The sequence below is a fragment of the Ovis aries genome, chromosome 21 (genome assembly GCF_016772045.2).
Source record: "Ovis aries strain OAR_USU_Benz2616 breed Rambouillet chromosome 21, ARS-UI_Ramb_v3.0, whole genome shotgun sequence".
NCBI lineage: Eukaryota > Metazoa > Chordata > Mammalia > Artiodactyla > Bovidae > Ovis > Ovis aries.
This window is the reverse complement of record NC_056074.1, coordinates 29,612,997-29,626,808: the sequence shown is the minus strand read 5'-3', so window position 1 is coordinate 29,626,808 and position 13,812 is coordinate 29,612,997. Positions and strand designations below refer to the sequence as shown.

Here is a 13,812-nt window from a genome sequence, read left to right as displayed (position 1 = left end):
GCAACCCACTCCAGTATTCTTGCCTGGAGAATCCTCTGGAGAGGAGCCTGGTGGGCTACAGTCCACAGGGTCGCAGAGAGTCAGACACGGCTGAAGAAACTGAGCATGCTACATGTGGCTTCCCTAGGTGACCAGCTCCAGCCCGGGGGGGATTCTTCAGCCCTCACAATTGCATGAGTCAAGTCCTCGTAATAGAGATCCGTATATATATCCGCACTGGTTCTGTTTCTCTGGAGAGAGCTAATACAAACAACACTAAAACCCACATAATTCTATACTTTCTGCTATATGCACATGTGAAAAAGTTTTCACGGTGCCAGAAGAGGTCAATAGGAAACTCTCCCTGGGAAAACCCTTGGACCTGGGGTGGGGGACAAGGGACAGAAGGTTGGTTGTAAATAAGAAAACGTTTTCTTCAGTTCTGAGAGAAGAAGGCACAATTTATTTAGTCAAATTATTTTACAACATAGTATTCATGGACAGTTGTCAACTTAACACTTAATATAGTTTAAAAGAGTCAATGATTACCTGCAAAATTATATATATTTTAATATCTAAAAAATATATTGTATATATAAGGCAAAAAATCCCTCGTATCCACAAGGGAAAGTTAGGTTGCTGTTTTCCAAGTTGTGATGATTGTAGTTCAGTTATTTACAAACATCTCCAAAGCAGTTAACGGTTTAAAGGGATTGCCTTGACTCGCTTCTGCTCATTTGTTAAATAATTACAGTGATTCTCTTTCGGGTAAGTCAGTGACTTCAAAGTCCTGTTCTCTTTTCTGCAACAAGTCACATTATGCTTTTTTAAAAACCAGCTATAAAAACGTACAAGCAGTCCAAATGTACAGATTGACAAAAAGATGTACAAATTACATTAAAAAAAAATAACGACTGATTTGATAGGAACACTGTATCTGTGACCGAGGTCAACTCGTTTCTTTACTCTTTTTCACTTTTTAATTATTTACTTTTAATACTGTGAGATATAGGAAAATAACTCTGCATAATTTATACAGTAAGTTGCCTTGTGGTTGGTGGACCCTGGACTGATCATCTGACAAGCGCACAGCACTTGCGAATCTGTTTGTGTTTAGAAATCCCTAGGACTTTTCAAAGTACTGGGACCCACTGTCATTATTTTTTTTTTTTCAGTTATTTACTTCTCTGGCTTTTCAGGAATGTCTGTATTTGCATTAACATCTCTTAGTTCATATTTTGACTACTTCTAGACAAAATGGTCAGCCTAGCGCATATTTACTGCCCACTGAGAGGGATTCTGCAATGCCCGTGGCTTCTTAAATACACACTTGTTTCTTTCTGTTAAATTCCAGTTGGGTGAAAACTTCACTGGCCTTACAACCAATGTTCCAGTTGCCCTCCACTGAGTTAGGTCTTCCTAAGATAAGATGATAAGCTTCCTGCCGCTAGTTCACTAAGCCTCAAACCAGAGCATAACTGGTTAAGTCCATGATTCTTTATCCTACTGAACCCTTCAAGGTTCAAGATGAGACCCGTGTGTCTGTAAGAAACTGTTTTTGGTCCTAAAAATATAAATCTACATGCAGTTTCTTTCCCAGAACCATGACACAACCATTCCAGTAATCTTAAATATTCAACTCATAGGTTGACAGGAGATTGGGACTCCAAACTGGCATACTGGCCCATGGAATTATCCACCTCTTTGTTCAAGGTAGAGAAAAGCAGGAGTTACCAATGTTAAAAAAAAAAAAAAAGAGTTGTTTTTTAAGAACAGGTACAAAAGTTCTATCCAACAAGAAAGAGCATCCAGTTTTGATTTCTCTCCAAGGCCACGTAAGTCCAAAGGGAGGTGTAAGGGAGGGGCCTTCAGCGAGAAGGCCGCCGATGAGGAAGCCTCTAGTAGTAGCTGCCTAAGTGTGAGGGCACGTGGGTGTTGGGGTGACGGGGGACGTTGGGGTTAGGGTAGATGCCCCCCGTCGGGGAGGTCCAGTATTGTGACGCCGCTCCGAAGAAGCTGGAGGACGTGACGGGCATGGAGGACGGGTGGGGAGGGACAAAGTTCACCTTCTGTTGGTGGGTGTGGTAGGAAGGCATGTAGGAGATGTCGGAAGGGTACTTGTACATGGACGATTCAGTGGGATGCGGCTGCAGAGCCTGGGCGATGCCGTGGAAGTCAAATTTGTAGGCATACCTCTTGCCATGCACTTTGGTCATAATGTTCTTATCATAGTAGTATCGGAGGGCCCGGCTCAGCTTGTCGTAATTCATGTTGGGTTTGCTCTTGCGCTCCCCCCAGCGCCGGGCCACCTCATCGGGGTCCGTCATTTTGAACTCTCCGTTGGTCCCCTCCCAGGTGATGCAGCTGGCGTTGGCGCTGTCCGAGAGCAACTCCAGGAGGAACTGCCACAGCTGGATTTGCCCGCTCCCTGCAGGAGAGAGAAAACAGAGGCTCCGCCTGAGAAATCAGAACCTGATCCCTAAGTGCAAGGGTCCACTTACTCTGGACAGGAACCCCAGGATCTCCTTCTACAGTCAGAATCCACTTCTCACCCAGACTGGCGTAATCAGCAAGGTTAGATCTTTAGATAAGCTGCCCCCAGCCTGGTGAAATTCACCCAGAGCCAGCTGTGTGGCTTGGGGCGAGGCACGCCCCATCCCTTTGGGGGAAGATGCTTGCCTCTCTCCTTCTGTAAAGGTCTGAACCACGGTCTACTTGTTCAGTGCTGGCCTCCCTCTGAGTCCCAGGGGAACGTGTGGACAGCACTTTAGGCTAAAGCAACCTGAATTGCTCCTTAGCCTTTGTGCTTGGCTCTCTGCTCTAAGTTCCACAGAAAACATGGGCAGAGAGAAAAGAAAAAAAAGAGGAGAGAGAGCTGGTGGCTTTCTCACCCTCTGAGCAGAAATGGCCTGGAGACAGGAGCAGTGGGACTTCCCTGGTGGGAGAGTGCTGGCCTCGCAATTCCAAAGGGCCTATTAACTCACACAGGGGGTGCACTTGGTTCAGAACTCGCTTGAGAGTTACCTGAATTACAAACCCTTAAAATACACTGTCGAGTTTCTTTTATCTGCAACCTCTTTTAGGAAGCCAGGTAATGCTGCAATACCATCTAAAGTGAATACTGAGGCAGCTTTAGAATATGTATTCACTGAGAGCTGGCTAGAACTTGTTCCTTGCCCTTCCCACACCCACCCCCTCCATCTTACCCTGCTGAAACTTATCTCAACCTCAGTGCACATACACAGGGCTAAAATGTTTGTGGTCCAAAGGCATCTCCAGCTTATGGATATCGTCACCACCTAATGACAAGCCCTGTTCTCTCCTTGTGCACTAGAGAAACGGGGGTCAAACAGTTCAAGGAAAGGAATACATGTCCCTCCCCGGTCAGGTGTCTGAACCGAGGACACCTTAGTGATCTCATAAAACTATGGAACATTCTGGAACACAACCTCTCAGGCCAAAGTAAACTCACCAGGATTGGCTAGGCGACTGCTGGTTGGGCCCAGGATCTGATATGGATCTAAGGAGACAAGAAAGGAAATTTGCTTCACTGTTATGAAAAATATAAAAACAACAGCATTAACAATAACAATACCCCTAAGGGTTTCAACTTTTGATATCATAGGAAAGCCTCATTTCATAAAACGGCACTGCTTTTACTTGCAAACCTTAAAGATCATGATCAGAGTTATGCTCTATATCCCTGTTATTACAGAAACAACATGAAATAGTGATAGTATCATTTTTTCCTATTTAGTGTTTAAAATTTATAGATAATGCTGCCATTACCTACAACAGAATAATAAAATGCATTTGGAAAGGAGCTAGCTGATATCCAGTCACATGAATAAGGTGAAGTATGGCTTATTAAAAGAGCTCAAAGTCTAAAAGTGTCTTTATAAAGGTCTTACAACAGTCTTTGTAAAAATTTATTTGTTTGTTTATTCCTGACCATGCCATGCAGCTTGTGGGATCTTAGTTCCCTGATGAGGGACTGAACCCACGCCCCTGCAGTGGAAGTGCTGAGTCTTAACCACTGGACCACCAGGGAATTCCTTTGTTGCTGTTCAGTCACTCAGTTGTGTCTGACTCTGTGACTGCATGGACTGTAGCCTGCCAGGCTATTCTGTCCATGGGATTCTCCGGGCAAGAAAGCTGGAGTGGGTTGACATTTCCTTCTCCAGGGGATCTTCCTGACCCAGGGATCGAACCCACGTCTCCTGTGTCTCCTGCATTGGCAGGCGGACTCTATCACTGAACCACCTGGGAATCCCTGACTAGTCTTTAATAGCTCTAACTATTACATGCCCCTCTTTTTCTGATGCAGCATAAAAGACACATGCCTGGAAATCAAGTAGCCTGATAATAAATTTAGCTGATCATAACCACTGAGTCACTGAGTTATCAGCTAAATAACTCAGTGGACAATCTCTGGGTATTGCTTTTCTCCTCTGCAAAATGATAGGTTTGGCTCTTGGATTCTCCAGTTCGCTTCCATTACAACCTTCTATGATTTTAAGCTTGGAAATGTTGACACCAACCAACCGCAATTTGTATTTTAGCCATAAAATGATTATATATTTATACACACACACATATATTTGAATTTCTTTTTTTAATATAACATCTCTTCATTTATTTTGGCCTCACCATGTGGCATGTGTGATCTCAGTTCCCTGACCAGGAATCAAACTCCTGCCCCCTGCAGTGGAAGCATGGAGTCTTAACTACTGGACATCCAGGGCAGTCCTTAAAATGATTATTCTTAATACCTCAGTTTACATAAAACTTATATGATAGTTTAGCCATAAAAGAAACCTTTGCAATACTGACACAGTGAGGACTATCTTCTTCTTTTCAGCTAAGATCATGGTAGAGAGCTGGATCACAGCTTGGTGATGACGTCATATGTTTGATACAATTTTACAATTTCTATATAATTATAATCTTAAAAAATCAACATGATTTAGGGGTTTTTGCTCACAACCACAAATTAACTTTGAAGAGTCCTTAAGACCTCTCAATCTACCCCTTTCTATCTATATAGTATGACAACTAAAATATTTTGGGGAAAGGAGATCCAACCAGTCCATTCTGAAAGAGATCAGCCCTGGGATTTCTTTGGAAGGAATGATGCTAAAGCTGAAACTCCAGTACTTCGGCCACCTCATGCGAAGAGTTGACTCACTGGAAAAGGCTCTGATGCTGGGAGGAATTGGGGGCAGGAGGAGAAGGGGATGACAGAGGATGAGATGGCTGGATGGCATCACTGACTTGATGGACGTGAGTCTGAGTGAACTCCAGGAGTTGGTGATGGACAGGGAGGCCTGGCATGCTGTGATTCATGGGGTCACAAAGAGTCAGACACGACTGAGCGACTGAACTGAACTGAATTTGGCCACCTGATGTGAAGAGTTGACTCACTGGAAAAGACCTTGATGCTGGGAAAGACTGGGGACAGGAGGAGAAGGGGGCAACAGAGGATGAGATGGTTAGATAACATCACTGACTCAATGGACATGAGTTTGAACAAACTCCCAGAGACAGTGAAGGACAGGGAAGCCTGGCGAGCTGCAGTCCACGGGGTCGCAAAAGTCAGACAGAACTGAGCGACTGAACAACAATGTCTAATTTTGTTGTTGTTGGGGACTCTCTAAATCCTCCACGTCAAATCCTCTCGGTCTGACTTGTGTTTCACAGTCAGCAAGTTCTCAGCCTTCCTGAAGAAATGCAGGTCAACTTTCTACTGCTTATCCTCAGTGGAGATGGAAAACCAAGCCTGTTCACCCAAAGCAACAGCATGTTCAGAGCTTACTCTAAGCTGTGTCCCAAGAGAGACTGAGCTGGGCTTGGGAGGGCACACATGGCAGTCTTCAGATTCATGAAGAACCTTCACAGAGAACAAGGGGAAGACCTTTCCACAGGGCAAACTGGAAAGCTTGAATGGAAGATACAGCACTGGGGGGGGGGGGGACTTTGGCTCAAATGGTGGAATTGAGCCTCGTTAGGTATTGAGCTCCCTGGTGGCTCAGATGGCAAAGCGTCTGCCTACAATGCGGGAGACCCAGGTTTGATCCCTGGGTCAGGAAGATCCTCTGGGGAAGGAAATGGCAACCCACTCCAGCACTCTTGCCTGGAAAATCCCATGGATGGAGGAGCCTGGATTGCAACCCACTCCAGTACTCTTGCCTGGAAAATCCCATGGATGGAGGAGCCTGGATCTATGGGGTTGCAAAGAGCCGGACATGACTGAGCGACTTCACTTTCCCATAGCTGTTAAGTATTCAAGTGGAGATGATGCGGCCACAAGACTGAGGTGTTACAGGAGGATGTCGTAGACCTAGACGTCTCTAGGTTCCCTTGCCATACGAAGAGTCTCCAGTTCCATGGTTTTCAAAGTTGCTCTGCCTTAATTGTTAAGGAGATTCATTACAGGGATGGAAGAAGGTGAAGCAACTTGGGAGTTTGGGATGACAGCTCTCGTATTCCCCGAATCCAGCTGTGTGGCTCTGGCAAATCACTTCACTTCTTGAGATCTCGGTTTCTTTATTTTACAACATGAAACATGTTAATCTTGAGGTTCCTTTCACCTCTGATATGACAGGATTCTCTCTACATTCCAGGGCTAGGTACGCCATGCATAGATCTAGTACAGTGTCAAATATAGGATTCTATGAAGAAGAATGATGACAAACACAAGATACTGTCTAAATCCTCCCCTGCTGACCACGTGGCACCAATGGCCGCACAGCAAGCAAAGGAGGGTTCGAACATCAGGGACAGGTACCTGGTTGGGGCCGCTGTTCAGTATTCTTACTCATCGTTTGTGCTCCAGCAAGGGGGGGACCTGAGGCAAGAAGAGAAATATGGTAAGTGGAGCCATTCTCCATGAAGGGGAGGGAACGTCTCATCAAGCACATCCCCACCGAGCAGAACAACTGTGCTTTCCCATTCACTCCCTCACTCAGTCACTCTACTCATTTATTCATTTTATGTTATAAATATTTATCCAGAATCTATGTACTGGCACTGTTCTCGATGCTAGGGACCCAGCACTGTGCAAGGGGTTCCTGCCAGAGCTTACATTTTAATGGAGGAGACAATGATGAACAGCAATAAATATGTAAAAGGAGCATGTCTGGTGGTATCGGGGCTGTGGATTTCATTTTTAAATAGAAAACCGAGAAAGGTCTTTAATGAGAAGGTGGCGTTTGAGCGCCAGCCTCCTGCTCCTGTGTTTCCACGTCTTGTGAGCTCCCCTCTTTGTGGCATCTCTTAGTACACCCTTCCTGCTCCTGCCATCACGTCACATCTCCATGTTAGAGCTGTGTTGCTTCTTGCACCATCTTTGGTTTCATCTGACTGGCATCCTCACCACTCCTCTCTCTTCTCACTGACCCATCAAATGCTATTTAGCCAGTTTAATCTCCATAAACCACTTTACTCCACCATCCAAAAACCTCAGTGACTCACTGTTGACTAAACCACTGAGGTCTATGGTCTGAGCATCTCTGAACCCTTTCCTTACCCTTCCAGACTTTTCCTTCATGCACCCTAAACTCCAGGAACCCAAGTCCTCCCTGACTCTCAGACATATTGACCTTGGTGTCTTTCCCTGATGCCACCTATCCTGGGAGCGCATCTTTCCCATCTTTCTGGGTCCAAATCCTGCCTCTCTTTCTAGAACCAACTCTTATGACTCCAGGTCTCCAAGGTGTTCCTGAGGGCACCCAAAGAGAAAGGGTTGTGTGTGTGTGTATGTGTGTGTGTGTGTGCACGCGTGTGCGTGCGCGCCTGCGCGTGCTTGACTCCTCTCCCCTCCTGGAGAGACTGGTCCATGCCTGGTTCACCATGTGAAACCCACACTGCCCAGGGCTGGAGGCAGAGGAAACAGATAATACATATTATTAAAAGGACTTGTGGCTATTGCTTGGGCATTAATTTTCAATCCTAACCTCTTTCTTGAAAGAATTCCCATCACCATGCATTTCTGTGCTTGATATTTTACCTCCTAGAGACAGCAAGATTTACATGTTCTGGGTCAGGACTTTATGAATCATTCTTTCCCCTGCACTCTTCACAGGAGATTCTGGGTCAGATTTCAACACAAACTGATGTCATACCACTAGCATCTCCTCATCCGGTTACCACCCCACCTCAACGTTCCACGAAATGAGGTAGAGACGTTGGTATGATTGTATCTTGACAATTAGGGAAGCAGGTGAAGTCATGGAGGGTCATTATTGAAACTTAAATGGCAGAATCCAAATCCAGGGATTTTTCATTCATACAGAAACCTGTCCTAAGAAACTTGACAACTTCAAACATTCTAAAGCCAAATGCAGTGAAACAAAACTCAAAGGTCTGAGTGAAAATTCCCTTATCTTTCTGGCACTAGGTATCACTCACAGGTTCTACACTGGCAATTAATTTTGATATCCATTCAAAAAGCAGAAAAAGAAAATGCTCACTCTTCTCTTCCTTTATCTTGTGACCCTGTTCTCCACCCAACCCTCAGAAAAAGGTTTTCCTCCCAAAGAACAGAGTGACGTTTACTTACTTTTGTTGAGGCCAGAATTCATGTTACTGCCCCAACCTCCTCTCCTGACTGAGTCATAGGAAGGGTCTAGTGGAAAAGACAAATAGAGATACATCAGCCTCAATAGGTATGGATTTGAGCAAATGCCAGGAGATGGTGGACAGGAGAGCCTGGCATGCTATAGTCCATGGGGTAGCAAAGTCAGACTCAACTGAGTGACTGAACAGCAACGAAAGCATCTCCTGCTCTTCAGAAAGGTTGCCTGAAGATTATCTTTTAGTGATCCAGAAAAATTAAAATTTAATTTAGCAATAACTTTAAGCATCACTAAATTCGAGAAGTGCATTTCCCTGGGGCAAATGCGGACGAACGGAAGGAACACTGACACACTGATTGGGAGTCGAAGGGGGTGGAAAGAACCCTGAATTTGAAGTCACAGGGTTGGTTCAAGTTCTATCCTTCCACCATTTGTAGTGAGACCCTGGATGAATCCAGACATCCTTGGGCCTCAGCTTTTCAAAATATGTAATTAAGAGTCTTCCCTGGTGGTCCAGTGGATAAGACTTCCGTGCTCCCAATGCAGAGGGCCTGGGTTCAGTCCCTGGTCAGGGAACTAGATCCCACATGCTACAGCTAAGATTTCACATGCTGCAACTAAAAAAAAAAAAGATCATATATGCTGAATCTAAAAGAAACCTGCCACAGTGAAGATTGAAGATCTCGTGTACTCCAACAAAGACACAGCACTACCACTTTTTTTTTAATATGGAAATAAGATTTTACATGATTTAATCTACCTTAAAGGGTATGCAAATGTTATCGACTGCATATCTGTGTCCTCCTCAAACTCATATGCAGATGTCTAATCCCCAATGTGATTGTAATAGGAGGTGGGGTCTTGGGAGGTAATTAAGTCTTAAGGGTGGGGCCCATATGAAGAGGGTTAGTGCTCTTATAAGAAGAGGTCACAGAGGTAGCTTGCCTGGTTGCCTCCTGCCATATGAGGGCACAACAAGAAGGCAGCCATCTGCAATCCAGACGGGAGGGCCTCCAACACCTGATCATGCTGGCACATGACCTCAGACTTCCAATCTCCAGAACTGTCAGAAGTTAGTGTTGTGTATAAGCCTCCCAGCTTGTCATACTTTGCTACAGCAACCCCAAGGGATGAAGACAGGTAATGATCAAATGAGATAACATGTGTGAAGTATCTTATAAGGCATTCTACAAACATAATCTAAGTTTAGAAAGAAAAAAAGTGTCCAAAGCCTGTGTTGCAAAACCCTTTAAGCAGCTCTGTGGAGATGGTCATGTCTAGATTAAAGGCTCATGGACAAACTGGCGCACAGCCGTGCCTCGAGGCCCCAGCAGTGGCTCCAGCCTCTCATTTCAGCACATGTTTGGGCACATTCTGGACTCTCCTTGGCCTCTCAGGTTTTCTGTTGATAGCGGAGAGCTGGGCAATGACCACAGCAAAAGGAAAAGGACCAGAGGTGTGGCTGGAACAAGAAACAAGGGGCTGGAGAGACGCTTCCCACTTGGACTGCAGAGAGGCTTCCAGATCACCTTGGTGGACACTCTGTTGAACCTGAACATTCATGATCCCAACCCTTTTCTTGAAAGAATCCACACACCTCCCTAACCCTGTGCAGAAACTGCTTAAATGACTGACTGGAAACATCTTTTCCTTTCTCACGCTGTGAGTCCCATGGAGACATGGAGCAGGAACAGCAGAAGAGCTTAAGGATATAGAATTATGACTTTCAAAGTCTTTCCACGGACAACAAAGAAACCATAAAAACCATCCGGACAAATGGAGTGCAAACCTCATCAAAAGGCTGTCAGACAGGGTGAAACGCAAACCATCCCCCTCCACCCCTTCTGAGCCTCACAAACAAATTAGAATAAGAACTGTGAAGATGGGCTGGCTGGTCCCATGGCCTGTTCTGATTGTTTCTGGCTAAGAAGAACCAAACTACAGGAACAGACTTTTGGTGGAAAAATCCACGTGCAGATGCGCATTCCTCCTAGCTTTGGAAAAGCCAGGGCAGTTTTGAAATTACAATCTTTAGCAATTGGCATGAAAAGCAAAACAGAAAGTGAGGGGATGGAGACGGGAAGAAGGGGAGGGAAGGGGGCAAAAGAGACAGACCTGGCTCATTTGAATTGTCTGTTTTCATTTTTGACTCTTTTTTTCACAATTCCTTCTGCAAATAGATTCCTATGCTTGCTTCAAAACACAGCAGAACAGAAACAAACAAAGAACCTAACTTGTTTACAAGCTGGGGTATGTGGTTGAAGGTTCTCATGGGTATTTTCTGGACTGTCTGGCAGGGGGCAACAGTGTGTACAAGGCTGGGGGACCTGCGAGGAAAGGCCAGGTTCTTCCAAAATTCTTCTTTGGGGTTGGGGTGCTGGTTAGGCCTCCAGGCATTTGTCTGGGACTGATTTCTGCAATGGATTGTGTATTTGGCTATAGAGTGCAAGTGAAAGAATATGAAACAAGTCGGCTATTCTTGCCTTTATTATTTTTATTAGTTATTAAAATTTTTATTGCAGTTTGTTGTGTTAATTTCTGCTGTGCAGCAAAATCAATCAGTCATGTGTATACATATATCCCCTCTTTTTTATATTTCCTTTCCAATTAGATCACCACAGAGCACTGAATAGAGTTCCCTGAGTTATAGAATAGGTTCTCATTAGTTATCTATTTTATACACGTGTGTGCAATGGCAACCCATTCCAGTACTCTTGCCTGGAAAATCCCATGGACAGAGGAACCTGGTGGGCTGCAGTCCATGGGGTCGCTAAGAGTCAGGCACGACTGAGCGACTTCACTTTCACTTTTAACTTTCATGCATTGGAGAAGGAAATGGCAACCCACTCTAGTATTCTTGCCTGGAGAATCCCAGGGATAGGGGAGCCTGGTGGACTGCCGTCTATGGGGTCGCACAGAGTTGGACACAACTGAAGTGACTTAGCGGCAGAAGCAGCAGCAGCCGTGTGCTCAGTCGTGTCTGACTCTGCGACCACATGGACTATAGCCCACCATGGGATTTCCAGGCAAGAATACTGGAGTGGGTTGCCATTTCCTCCTCCAGGGGATCTTTCCTACCCAGGGATTGAACCCACATCTCCTGCATCCCATGCACTGGCAGGCAGGTTCTTTTACCATTGAGTCACCATGAAGTACCATGTTATATGTAGTAATGTATATATGTCCATTTCAATCTCTCAGTTCACCCCACCCCTCCTCCATCCCCCTTGGTATCCATACTTTTTTTGTTCTCTATATCTGTGTCTCTATTTCTGCTTTGTAAACAAATAAGATCATCTATACCAATCTTTTCAGATTCCACATATATGTGTTAATATACAATATTTGTTTTTCTCTTTCTGACTTCACTCTGTATGAAAAAAACATGGTTCAAAAAGACACATACACCCCGGTGTTCACTGCAGAACTGTTCACAGTAGCCAGGACATGGAAACCAAGTAAGTATCCATCAACAGAGGAAAGGATAAAGAAGACGTAGGACATATACACATTAGAGTATTATTCAGCCATAAAAACGAACACAAGCGTGTCATTTGTAGAGATGCGGATACACCCCTGTCCTTGCCTTTAAATAGGAGAAGATAACAGATAGAAGATTGTGAGGATGTACAGGTCATGTGCCAAAGGAGTGCTGGAGATCCTGGGGGTGAAGGAGGGAGAAGCCAGTCTAAGTGGGGCCCGGTGGCCTCTTTGGAGAGAAGAGAGCATGCATCAGAGGTGGGCATGTGGCAGACGTGAGCAGTGAGATGCGAATGTGTCGGGTGGGAGACAACCACTTGTGGGTTTTCAGTGGGGGGATGAGGTCAGGCTCAAGACCATGTCCACGGCCGATCAATAAGCTTAGTGGCCCTGGGTCACAGGCAGCAGAAACCAGGAGAAGCCCCTGGTAGGTGGCAATACCGTGAACACACAGTGTGGTGGAGCACACAGCCCGTGGTGGATGGATGCAGTGGGTACTGGGGGGTACGAGAGGTGAAACTAGCAGGAACGGAATAGAAAGTGGAATAGAAAGTGACAAATTCATGCAAAGAGAAATAGCAAATCACCAAGTTCCAGGAATTGGTGTGTGTTATCTGAAGTTTTGACTTGACTTGTGACTTACTCTGCACTGATAAGATCTCTGACTCAGAGATTTCTAAGCAGTTTTTTTTTTTTTCTCGATCCTTAATTTACTGGAGGAATCTATCCTCTCCGAAAGCTATGTTATATTCATTCAGAAGAAACTTTTTTTTTTTAAGGCCCACCTTAAGGCTTTGGCTATTGTTACCATCAACTTCTTACCAACTATTCCTCCTATTCTTTTTCTTTTTAATTGAAGGATGATGGCTTTACAGAATTGTGTTGTTTTTTGGTCAAACCTCAACATGAATCAGCCATAAGTAGACATATATCCCCTCCTATTCTTTTATTCTAACAGTAGAGGCATGCAAAAGTTACAGGACACCTGGATGAATTCCCTGTAACCAACAGAGGGCAGGTCGTGGCTGGATTTTTTTCTCATGGTTGATCAGAGGAGTGTCTGGCAGCCCTGTCCTTTCCTTCGATGCCCTGGGGGTCTGGGGGGAGCCTGGTTGAGAGAAATTTTGAGGTCCCTACCAATCCTAAAGTCTTATAGTAGGTACCAAAAAATAGTGACAGAAACAGAAAGGCCACGAGCAATCAGCCTGAAGTGCCTCCTCCAGCGAAGGTAACAGAGCAATAAACAGCATCCGTCATGCCTACAGCTAAGGGTCCCGGAGCAGAGTGTGAAATCAGAGCAGCAAAGGCCACAAGGCTCCCTTCCCACGTGCTCTTTCATTTCCACCCACTTGCATGGAAAATCCCGCCCCTGGAATCTGAGTCCACGAAGGACACCTGGGTCCATTTACTGAGGAGTTTAACAAATGCTGTCTGTGGGCACTGGGTACGTTACAGCACCTACTAAATGGAAGACTGAAATGAAAGCCAGTGTTTTTGGATTAAGTCCTACTGCAAGGATAGAGCTGAAGATGGGGAAGGCCAAGATCAAGAGCTAAGATCTGGCATTCTGCCTTAGAGGCTGGAAGCACCAGGGCAGCCCTGCAGATTAAATGAGATACCCAGACAAACAGCTGGCATGGTGCCTAGCACAGAGTGAAACTCGGTGAACATTAGCAAGTAATATTATTGCAATTATTGCTATATTTGCATCATTAAATACCTTATGAATGTTCAAACCCAGAAACAGGTTGGCCAGTCCTACCAAATATACATTAAC

General features: G+C 45.0%; 1 protein-coding gene across 6 annotated transcripts in view; it reads right to left on the bottom strand.

Moving 5' to 3' along the window:
* Positions 1-419: 419 nt before the first annotated feature.
* The window catches only part of FLI1 (Fli-1 proto-oncogene, ETS transcription factor), a 139,651-nt gene continuing 126,258 nt past the window's right edge, over positions 420-13,812 (bottom strand). For 5 of the 6 annotated variants that reach the window (XM_042238113.2, XM_042238112.2, XM_042238110.2 and 2 more), the window contains 4 exons: positions 8,540-8,605; positions 6,767-6,826; positions 3,452-3,499; positions 420-2,407 (listed from right to left, as the gene is read on the bottom strand). In XM_042238113.2, the coding sequence (XP_042094047.1) occupies positions 1,878-2,407; positions 3,452-3,499; positions 6,767-6,826; positions 8,540-8,605 (704 nt within the window). In that variant the 3' untranslated portion in view covers positions 420-1,877. The remainder of the gene's footprint in view (positions 2,408-3,451; positions 3,500-6,766; positions 6,827-8,539; positions 8,606-13,812) is intronic. The other variant, XM_042238111.2, reaches the window with a different exon arrangement.